General features: G+C 45.2%; 1 protein-coding gene across 1 annotated transcript in view; it reads right to left on the bottom strand.

Annotated features, from left to right (window-relative positions):
• The window catches only part of LOC139048807 (cytochrome P450 3A14-like), a 28,925-nt gene extending 18,550 nt beyond the window's left edge, over positions 1 to 10,375 (bottom strand). Inside the window, exons 1-5 of the mRNA XM_070523553.1 lie at positions 10,217 to 10,375; positions 4,905 to 5,001; positions 3,458 to 3,510; positions 2,645 to 2,741; positions 1,565 to 1,690 (exon numbers count right to left, since the gene is read on the bottom strand). Coding sequence (XP_070379654.1) covers positions 1,565 to 1,690; positions 2,645 to 2,741; positions 3,458 to 3,510; positions 4,905 to 5,001; positions 10,217 to 10,272 — 429 coding nt within the window. The 5' untranslated portion in view covers positions 10,273 to 10,375. The remainder of the gene's footprint in view (positions 1 to 1,564; positions 1,691 to 2,644; positions 2,742 to 3,457; positions 3,511 to 4,904; positions 5,002 to 10,216) is intronic.
• Positions 10,376 to 12,010: the final 1,635 nt, after the last annotated feature.

The following is a 12,010-nucleotide window of genomic DNA, read 5'->3' on the forward strand; positions in this document are numbered from 1 at the left end:
GAAGCCTTTCTGAAAAAAAAACATATATATAATCTAAAAAAGAACTTTAACGTGGCCAGTTCAGCATTTACTTAAATGGTTTTGCCCTTCCCGAAACATTCTGCATGATTTTCTTCTCATGATACAGCGGTAGCTGTTACAGGCTGATTGCCGGGACGTTGAGACTCCTTATTGATTATTATTGTTCAAGTATCACCCGCCGTGGTTACTCAGTGGCTATGATGTTAGGCTGCTGAGCACGAGGTCGCGGGATCAAATCCCGGCCACGGCGGCCGCATTTCGATGGGGGCGAAATGCGAAAACACCCGTGTACTGAGATTTAGGTGCACGTTAAAGAACCCCAGGTGTTCTAACTTTCCGGAGTCCTCCACTACGGCGTGCCTCATAATCAGAAAGTGGTTTTGGCACGTAAAACTCCATAATTCATTCATTCTTCAAGTATTGAATACAAGTCTGATGTGCAGCTATAAAAAATGATGGACATATCTGTCAGAAGGAAAATTATCCCTACAGGTAAGTTGGTACAGCATACATATGTTCATTCAACATCGCACGGATCAATGAATAAGCACAACAATCAAAGCGGTCTCCTAAACGTCCGCGAAATATGCCTTAAAGTGTTCTTTGTGTTCCTAACTACTCGTTACTCTCGTAAACCACCCAAATCCGCCTAACCACCCAAACCACCCAAATCCGTCGTAAACCACCCAAACCACCCAAATCCGCCGAAACCAGCAAAATCCGCCTAAGTTAATTCTCACGTCTCAGTTCCCATGCGGTGGAATTCTCCTACTAACAAAGAGCGCACCTGCCTGTTGAGGAGCTGCAAAGTTCTATTGGGGTCTACGGGCTTGAGGACCGTAGTGTGGGGCCAGCACGGTAGAAACACACCCCGTAAATGACGCCTGCAGCATTTTCTTTTGCTGGTAGGCTCATCAGAACACCTGTCGGGGTGGCGCAGGGGCTTTGGTGCTGCGCTGCGAAGACCGAGGTCGCGGGATCAAATCCTGACCACAGTGGCCGCATTTCGATTGGTGCGCAATGCAAAAGCACTCGCGTATCGTGCATTGGGCGCATGGTGAAGAACTCCCAGGGGGTCAAAATTAACCCAGATGGTGTCACGCAGGCGGTGCCTCGTAATCATACTGTGGCTTTGGCAGATAAAACTCTTGTACTGCTTGTCATGACTAGCTAGAAGTCATGTTCCTGGTAGTCGTAGCTGTCCGAATACAACGCGACGGTCTCATTGTCTTTGTAGGTTGACGGGCTCCCACGTTTTCTGGATGGGACCCCACCTGACAGCTGCGCGACAGGCAGATCCACAGAGGTGCCTCATTCATTGTCACAAGGAACGAAGGAGAAGCTGTTCCTATAGTTTGCAGAGAAAGAAAGCGAAAAATACGACAAAGGCATACGAGCGTTCTACTCAAATCTACTCTACCTCTAAAGCCTCAAAATGTTGGGCGCGTTATTCTGCCAAAATTCCAAAACTCTTTACCACTACCCCCAAAAGTATATTCAGAACAAAAAAAAACATCACTTGTACAATTAAGCATTATATTACCTGTTTCAGCTTGCTGGTCGTAAAACCAGATGTGACGCAGCTACGCATTCTCCTCCACTTGTCCCCACGCACATGAATTACCATCTGGCCGACGATAGGATGCTGTTGATCGGTTCGCATCGTAACCTATTGGTTCGAAATAAAAGCACAGTTGTATTGTAGCTGTTTAGATTAGCATACATAAAGTGATGGTGACAATGTTTCAGATTTTTTAGTGCAAGGATGAGGTCTTACTCAAGAGCGCCAGGTCTTCATAATTATTTAAACACGCACGCGCACACACACACACAATCACACTTACACACACACCCTAAAAGAAGCCAGATATGTCATCTATACGTCTCCGCCATATGTGCCAATAATGGAATCTGGCGACGACACTATTTTGGCAGGAACCAATGCTAGTACATAGATCCCACGAGCCACCTCTATAGCCAAAGCCGATTACGGTATAATCATAAAGGGTGGACTACCATTGGAACATAACCAAAGGCGCTTCTTTAGTTTTATTGCCTCTTGAGATGTAGCCGGTGAATTGAGGCGACATTTCCCATGCTCTCCATTGAAACAGTTACAAACGATAATTTCCTTCTCTGAGTAACTTCCTTTTATCTCAGAAAGAAAAAGAATCTACTTTACATAAATAATAAGTCCACTCAGTGTAGAATTATTTATCCCACGAGAACAATTTATACAAATGTCCACTGCCAGCACTTTCGACAAGGAGAGCTCTCAGAATATTGAGAACATCGATGTGGAGGTTTGGCTGTGTCGATCATTTATTGATGACAGAGAAAAGTCCCGTTCTGGAGGCGTTTTGGGCAGTAGAGAATTGGCACCTTCCTTCCCTTTTATATCCTATATTGCATATGTAAGCCTCATTCGTCCAGTAGTGTCTCCTTACATTAAATCTTTCTTGTTATCATTAATTAAACTGTTGTTTATCTGAGCACGAAGCAGCAAACTTTCAGGTAGCAAAGTATAAATAGAAAGGACAGTTTAATATCGACTAATTCATTTGCATAATCCAGGAAGTTAGAAAGCGCAGATACTCCAAGCGGGCTTATAAAAATCTCTTACCCCACGGGCCGTGAAATTTTGGAAGTTTTTGATGCAAGCGTACTCGAGGAAATCCAGGTCCTTGATGAGCAGAAAAGGTACGTCGCCGTTGTAGAACCTATAAAAATGAGGCACAAACAAATCCAGTTGCCACTTTCCTACGGGCACACGCTGGTTAACGCAGTATAATGAGCTCCCCATAACTTTGATTATTTTATGATCATCTCATGCTTGCGGGAAATGGTACTAGCTGATTCTTACGCTTTCACCTACCGTAATGACGCTTGAATTATTTTTTTGCTGCTATAAATGAATAAAATAGATTTAATAGCAGCGTTAAGAAACTCTACTGCCTGTGCCATGGTTGAGTACATTTGTTCATCTCTCCCGCAGTTATATTAACAATGCGTAGACAGCAGCCACAGAATGGTAAGCAACTGGCTAAACTCAGTTTTATATTCTGCTTGTGGCTTGTTTTTTGTTAATTTGGCATAAATTTGGTAATTCTAGTCAATATTGTCATCACACTATTGTCATCACTATTGCGGCGTTACTGTGAGGGTAAACACATTACAGAAGTTAACTTTCAAATGCCGAAAAGTGCTACACATCAAGAAGCGAGCATCCGACTACAATTATCGTGGTTTAGGCGAAACAAATGATACAATGACTCCAGCCCAATGCTCTGTGCGTGTTACTTTCTTTACTTGATCCATCCTGCTTGTTTTGACCACATTTTCCCCTTCTGTGGACGTTCTTTCTTTTTCCTTGCTCTGAGATAGCAGCTCTTATCTGTTCTATATATTATTCACGCCGTACACCTTGAAATCATACCCGCAGATGTCACCGTATTCCCTGCACCACTTATCCAGCGCTTTGTGCAGCCCCTGTATAAAGGCAACAACAAAAAGAAAAACCACGTGCACTGTTAAGAAACATTCTGATCTCTCTTTTTGTTCTACAACAAACAAAAACAACGAATTGTCAGTACCCTTCGATACTGACGTCATCTTGCATCGGCGCGTCGCATTTCGCTTACTGCTATGACTAAGGAGTATTTTTGGTCCAAATATTATTTCATCGCACAAGACTGCGATAGGTGTCGTACTATCAGGTGGCTTCGGATTCGAAACGACCACCCGGGGTTTTAAATGAATTCTGTACGTGCACCCAAAGTGCGGGACGCAAGTGTTTTTGCCTCAGAATGACACCACCGCGGCCGGAAAGAAGTGCTAGAAATGTCGTGGCCTGTAACAGAATGACATAGAAGCGGAGCCCGTGCTTTGACGGCCCATATGTATGTTACCGACGAATAGAGGCACCTATGATGCATATATGTCAGGAGGAAAAAAAGGCAGTGTAGCCTGAAAGGTGCAACAAAGAAGACAGTATTGTTTTTGCGTCGCGTTCGAGTTCTTTGGACATTGTTGAAACACGCGGGAGTCACGTGTTGCCGCGGGGCCGTACGTGAAGCAAGTGCTGCTGCGTGGTAGGAACAGCCCCCTGGCTTTTACCAGGCTTCTCAAAACACTGGTGAAGGAAGCCTTCATACACACACTTTGAAGAGCACTAAAAAAAGGGCGTGGCCGCGCGTATGAAGGCTCTCGTTGGAGCGATGAGCAGCGCCACCAGCGGCATCGCAAGCTTCCAACCTCCATGGTGCGTGATATGAGAACAACGAAAAATCACAGTAAACCTAAGCACTTCTTATCAGTTGTGAATGCGAAAGTGCTGATTTCTAATTGAACACGGCTGAGCGGTTCTTCGAGTTATGAACTCCTCGCATTTGGCCTTACCGAGGCACAGTTAGAACACAGGCGAGAGCTTATGTAGCGATTTGGATGGCATGAGAACAATCGCTGCTTTCTGCCTTTCTTGGGGGGGGGGGGGGCACACGGCTCAGTGCGCGCGGATAACACGGGCTTCCGAGAGGGAGAGCGAGGCTGACGTGGCGTCGCGGCAATGCCCCCGCCCCTCAGACAGAACCTGACGCACTACAGTGAAGAGCAGGTGGTCCCTTTTGCCCTCTCTGCTCCATCGAGGCGCGCTCGTGGCGTGACCTCGAGCGCCGCACACGAAGTCAAATTCGCAGTTTCATTAATCACAAACCTGGCAAGTTTCTACAGAAAGCCACATACATGCAAATAATGTCTCGATAAGGTGTCTTAAGTAAGGTGGAAACTCGAAGAATTTTGGAGGCACGAACGAATCAGCGTGTTTCAGGTCAATTCAGTTTCATTCGTGTAAACTGACAAGGAATGCAAGCTGCTAACGCGCTCACCAGGGAATGGTACTCCCAGAGATTCCCCCACAGCAGGTTGGGCTCTGGTCCTGGAATGCCCAGTTCCTTGAAATAGGAGAACTTCTTCTTACGCCACCTGTAGGCGCAACGAATCAATGGATAAGGTGTTTTGCTTCAGAATGAAAGAACGGGGAGATGATTCATTGCGAAACGCGAATAAGTGCCGACAAAAATTCTCACGTCAAAGGCGGGCATATGGTGGCCATAAGTCTTATGGTCTGAAAATGTTGAGTATACAGTGAAGCCAGGGAACGATTTGACAAATCTGGCATGAAAATTACAGCTGCGACTCAATCCAAACACAAAAATCCCTTGTGTCATGGTCGGCAAGGTACCACAGGCATATATTCAAAGATTACTGTTGAAGCGCCATCGAAATTCTTTTTTTTTCCAGCTTACAAGAGCGCTGTTCTGCGTTATTCTTATTGCTTCATTGCCTTACAAGACGTCCCCACTCTATGCTACTATTGCTTGACTGAGTAGAATCTTTAGCTAATGAAATATTTTAATAAAATATGCGAAGTGAAAATTCAGGCGAGCCTAACGAGCACGGGAAAAAACACGGCTGCCTTTCTTCAGATGTTCCTCCAGCACCATTAACGTTGACTGTAATGTTTAAGCGGCGCTTCTGTGCCATGATTTATGCCCACTGAATCGGCGCTGATGCAAATTTTAAGTCCAGGTAACTCTTCTACTGCTTCTTGTATCTTCCTACCTTGTGTCATATTATGTCGTGTTCTGTGTGTTTCTCGGAATACTTATGACAGGTAATGCCTACCAGACACATAATATTTTTTTCTGTGCTACCTTTATTTGAACTGGAGTTGATAATTGCGCGAAACGTGAAATGCTCTCATGTCGCAACTGCTCCTCAGGTAATTAAATTACTTTAGGTGCACTTAAAGGCAAAAAGCATCTGTTGCTAGAGTCAGTTAACGAGAGCTTTTCTTTGCAGAGGGTCTTCGACAATTATTTGGCCAGAAGAAATATCGGAAAAGCGCATTATTTACTTCGAGACGTGCACAAAAGGAGGCTATTTACAACTGTACTGGGATAATTCAGTCGTTATTTGCATTCTTATCACTGAATTGATCCGCAAAAAGCGCATCATTCGCTCAAATTACGCGACCTTGACACAGTCATATTATTCTCCAGAAAGTGACTTGAATACTCTAGACATAAAGTACATGTAGGTCAAGGTCAATGTCACCACGCTGAGCAGCCCCCCTACGCACATTTCTGTGTGTTCTCTGTGTCCTTCCAGGACGAATAAAGGAAGTTGTTGGTGGAAGGGAAAACGACATTCTCCCAAAATGGAGCTTTAATTTGAAGCAGCAGTAAGATGCACCTTTTCATTTAATGCAAGCCGAAGCAGCCGAATATGCTAAAGCAATGGGGGGACCGACAGCTGTTGGCAGAAAGGTAATTGTTTCTGTGACCAAAGCGTTAGACTACCAAGATGCTGACTTCGCTACTCTGGAGCCTCTCAAATCAGCAAGCGAAGCATTAAAAAAAAAGAAAAGAAACAAGCTTCGATTACCTTGCCCCCGCTGCCGTGGCTCAGCGACTGTAGTATTGAGCTGCTGAGAGCGAGCTCGCGGGTTCCAATCAATCAATCAATCAATCAATCAATCAATCAATCAATCAATCAATCAATCAATCAATCAATCAATCAATCAATCAATCAATCAATCAAAGTTTATTTCAGAAGAAAATTCAAATCCTAGCAGTGACATTTTAATAGGGGCGCAATCCAGAAATTTTGACAGCATGTTACACTCCTGTAGCACGTGAAGGCGAAAGCCTGTTGCACACGTGATAGGGCATTATCCGATCAGAGGGCTCAGACCACTCGCAAAACAACACGAGCCGCAGTGCCTAGTAAACGGGTGGCAAGCCGTTGTCTGCGAGCTTTCGCCTCTTCTCCACGCTGTCCTATCGCATCGTCGCGTTGCTGATTTCTCAGTTCGGTTCCTTTGGCTCGTTTTCGACGCTTAGCTGCGGATACGCGCGCTCGTATGGCGGGGTCAGACTCGCGCCAACGACGCATCTCTTAGACTTTGCGTTGAATCCTCTCAGGAGCGGAAAGCAGCACTGGCGGTCGAACGCCTTCCTGTCGCTGCTTCGCTCGTCGCATCACGTTTCTCGCTTGGCGAGCATCCCCGGCCGTAGCGTGCTTCCGAAGGGGCTATGCAGTGCTTTATTGATGGCTAGGATGCTTGTTTTGAGCTTGTCCGTAACTGAACCCTATGCTATTGTGTGTGTTGTAATGGTGATTGCAATGAATGTATGCACTTTTCGCTTCACTTTGCTGAGCGCTTGTAACCTCTAGGTTAAGGGGGTATGAGCCATTGCATTTCTTTTTGCTTGCTTACGGGGGTACGACCCATTGTATCTTCGTTTGCTTATGGGGGTATGAGCCATTGCTGCTGATTATATTTTTTTGTGCCACTCGACTACAGAACACGTTTTTAAGTATGAGCCACTGCAACGAGCTATAGAAGGCTTTCATCCTAAATGCTCGTGTACTTAGAGAGAGAGAGAGAAAACATTTATTTATCATGAGTTTGGGCGACTTCCTCGCAGGGTGGAGCCCTTAGTTCAGGGCCCCATTGGCTCGTGCCACTCCGCGTGCCCGCCGGATCAGCCGTCGCTGCTCTTGCGGGTCTGAGCTGGTCAGCGCAGTCTCCCAGGAGGAAGGGAAAGGTGAAGGAATAGGGGAGTAGCCCGGAGGGTGTGGGCACTCCCCGGTGCAATGATATACTGTGGGCTTTGCTCCACAATAGGGACAGTATGAGGGATATACTTAGATTTACGTGCACGGTAAAGAACTCCAGATGATTAAAATTATTCCGCCATCCCCCACCATGGCGGGTATCATAATCATACTGTGGTTATAGCATACCCGCCGTGGTTGCTCAGTGGCTATGGTGTTGGGCTGCTGAGCAAGAGGTTGCGGGATCGAATCCCGGCCACGGCGGCCGCATTTCGATGGTGGCGAAATGCGAAAACAACCGTATACTTAGATTTAGGTGCACGTTAAAGGACCCCAGGTGTTCAAAATTTCCGGTGTCCCCTACTACGGCGTGACTCATAATCAGAAAGTGGTTTTGACACGTAAAACCCCATAATTTAATTTTCTGGTTATAGCACATCAAGCCCCAGAATTACTTTTTTTTTCACTTACATCAGTACAGGTTAGTAATAGGCTAAGTTAAATCCATACTTAAGTAATTTAATTCCCCAGCTCTCGCTCACTCAGGTCATCTAAGGCCATATTTTGCTTCGTACGGAGAGGACTATTTAGGCATCGTTATTGTCAGATTTTAAACGGAACATCGTGGCCCAAGTTCACTTATGAGGCAACGCTGATAGCAGCACTCCCACGTGCTGCAGAATTAAACTGTTCAGGTCCGCCGTCTTGTGAGAAATATGAAACGCTGAAAAACCTGCTCCGCTAGCAAGTCAACAGGCACTCGACGAAATCAATTTGCAGCGTGATAAGCTTGGTGAACATGGCAAAATGCCTATCTTGCCTGTTTTTAGCAATAAACAACATTGGTGCATTTGCAGATTTTTGGTTGTTGCACTTCCTGAGGGTTTCGCCGTTAAGGAAACATTACCAACACGGCCCCTCACCATAGCACGACATGTGTGCCATTGTGTGCCAGCTTAGGCTACAAGTTCTTGCCGACAGAAAACTACAAGGTTGCAGTTTTCAGTTTAAATGTTCACTCAAGTGCGTACCCTCGCACAGTAGTACACATGTGGTAAATGAAACAAAAAGAACGTCATCTCTGTTGATAGAGTTTTTGCTTAAATGCTCAACAACAAAACACCCTGCTGTTTCTCAGGAATTATCAATTATCACCAAGATTGCTGCAAAATCTGGTGCGCTTTGATTTGTGTACTCGAGATGAAAAATGAACTGAGATCACTAATTACTTTATCTTTCAAATAGGTTGGCTGCATTACGGGTAGAATTCTTACACGGTTTACCTCAAGTTTCGCTAAGCTTGAACCCGACCTGCCTTTCAAAATTAAGACATCAAGATTGATGAAATTCCTTGCTTTTCGAATTTACGCCCCACACTGGAGTACGCATGTGCAGCATGGGCCCGCACGCATCGAATGCTATCGCTGTGATGGAGAGTGTCCAGAACCCAGCCGCCAGATTTGTTGCACGTGATTCTCACTCCCTCAGCAGCTTGTCGTGTAATGAGGCTCGAAGGTTGGTCGCTCGTGAGAAAGCGCAGAAATCATGTGATATTGAAGACAACGAGCAGCTTCTATTTTCACAAAATTCTAATGAACTGACAACTGTATATTCCATCACTGCACTTTCTTACTGCGGCGCCGTCATCATGAGTGCAAAATACGTGAAATATCTTGACGTAACTTTTTTTTCAGGCATCTTTCCCCCCCCCCCCCCCCCCAAGGTAGTATGGAATCGATTGCCCCGGTGTGTTACTGAAATTAAAACCCACGCTCCTTTAAAGGTCATGTTGCCGCGGATTCTTGATTGGGCATCGCGCTGTCTTACTACCGATGATTCGCTGCATTAATAATATTGAAGATGTTCTGCGGCATTACGGGCTTTAGTTGCTGTTGTTTCTTTCTTTTCCTTAATATTCCATTTAAAATCAGAATTCTTTGAAGTTTTTGTATGCGCATTTATGCGGTGATTAGGTAGATTCACGCACTTGTTTCCCCTTCTTCTATCTGAGAATTCCTCATTGGCACTGCAGAGCACATTCATGAAGACATTGGTAATAAATAAATGAAGAAATAATTGCCCTTAATTTTGTTTCGATAGGAGTTAGGTTTCCATGCTCGCTTTTATTGTCACGCACCTTACAGGCGTGTTAACGCTGAAATTAAACCGGCTGTATGCTTCACTTTTCAGCGACAGTATCCTTCTCTTTTCAGCGACAATACAAAGCATAACTAGTGTAGTTTTATTCCTCGAACAAACATCTAAACTATGACAGCCACGTGACGTGATTTAGAGTAATTTCATATATAGCGATTAGCGAACAACCATTACATATTTTTTCCCACTGTCCAAATTTTCCGCATTGCCATCATGTCGACACGTGGTTGCCGCCGTCGTAAACCGAACCTTTGACCTAATGCCAAAAAAAAAAAGAAAATGAAAACAGTACGATAGCCGTTGAGCCTGCGAAGCATGTTTGTTTATTTTTTTGCGAGAATCGGGGCCACGTAAAATTAAAAAAAAAGCTCACAGAGTGCGAGGCATTTAGAACGTTAACGTAAGCACGGCCGCTTACCGAATCAGAAGTGTCAGGACAACCAGGATGAAGGCCACGGTCAACCACAGAGCCATAGTCGCAGTCTCCTAGCTGGCTGGGAAACCGTCCGCTTTCTGAAACCGCGCACTGCGCCGAATAGGCCGACAAGCCGCCTATTTTTGCCCCAGTTGGGATTATCTTGGTTTTATTCACCGGCTCTGCCGCGCGGACCATGGTACACGTTTTGTCCTTGGTTTCCATACCGCAGGCTTATCGACGTGGCATTTTACCTGCTGGCAATCTCGAGCAGATCCACAGAGAGCGCTAACAAATGTTGCTACTTGGAGTGCGCTTTATTTGCCATCCCCGCGTTTCGCTATCGCGGTCCTTGCTGCGTGTTTCCGGAGGATTCCCTCCACAGGAGAGTGGTAGCCGTAGGGGACAAAGCTCCAGGGACGCTTATCGACAGACCTTGCATCGCCGACACGTGACGACTTCGATCCACTTGGCAGATCTTTACACAGCGAACGTGTTGTTATGCCAAAACTCTGCCAAAATGCCACTGGATCAACAGCTAGCGTATTGGGAATACAACAAGCTAGTGTATTAGCTTGTGTAAATTGGAACGAAATGCGTTGAATACATCTGCTTCTTGCACCTACCGGGCTTAAACTTCGATGTGGAACACCGTGCTTCCTGGCATACTCGTCAGAGAGATGGCTCCACTTTGAGGCTTCTTGTTTTTTCTTACTTTTTGCGCACTCCATTTATGCCGGTACAATTCAAAGGTTCCCTTTAATTTCATTTAATTTGTTTTCTCCTTACGGGCCCGGAGGCAGCACATAAGGAAGGGCTTTAATCCTTGCGACAATGTCAGAACAAAAAATGGACAGAACAGCAAAAGAAAGAACATCAAGCAAAAAGAAGCCAGGAACAATTGTGGAAAAATGAAAAACATCGTGTGGGAAAGGGCGGGTAAGATCGGTAATTAGGCAATGTGGTTACCTAACATATCGCGGAACCATTTACGGTCAGTGCATGAGACGATGTCTTCTGGGAGACTGTTCCCTTGGGTTATTGCGTCAGGAAAGAATGAAGTGTTCATGGCAGATAATCGGGTAATAACGCGTGCTATGGAACGACTGTAGCTTAAGCGGGAGTATGTACGTGAGGCTAGATTTACCAGGGAATAATCGAACGAATCTGTTCCTCGATTCGGTTCCCCGATTCTAGTCGATCATCCTCCGTTCTCGGCGGGCCTGTCCCTGTACAAGGGTGGGCCAGAGCACTGCTCGAACCACCAAGGAAGCTCGAAAAGGAAGCAAACTGGAATAAAAACGTTTTATGATCGTAGTCACATATTCTCTGAAGGCAATCGGCACGTATGCTTGCTTCGTTTTTCGAAAATATAGTAACACAGCAATGGTAGTCGCTGGTGTACGGTGCGTGTTGAGCCGCCATGAAGGTGTATCAGTTCAGGACGACTATCGCTGCTCCATTCTTTTACTTTCTGTGTGATAAAGTCAATGCAGAAACTGATGACTAGGTTACATTGTAAATAATAGATCCATGAATTGGACATCATTTATGATTGTTGCCAGTGATTCCTGGCTTTAATGAGCAGTCGCCGGTAGAAAGCAGACAATTCGAAAAGCGCCACCAACAAATCTATGCGAGACAATTGATTTAGAGAAAGCTGCGTGTGTTTTTGTTCTCTTAAACAAATGTGGACCTATATTTACAGAAAGCTATTGCGCTATAATTCTTCGTAAGAGAAAATTCGTGGCATCATAACGTTGGGCATATTATTAGCGAATAATGTGGCAAAGAGCA

This window comes from Dermacentor albipictus, chromosome 8 (genome assembly GCF_038994185.2).
Source record: "Dermacentor albipictus isolate Rhodes 1998 colony chromosome 8, USDA_Dalb.pri_finalv2, whole genome shotgun sequence".
Taxonomy (NCBI): domain Eukaryota; kingdom Metazoa; phylum Arthropoda; class Arachnida; order Ixodida; family Ixodidae; genus Dermacentor; species Dermacentor albipictus.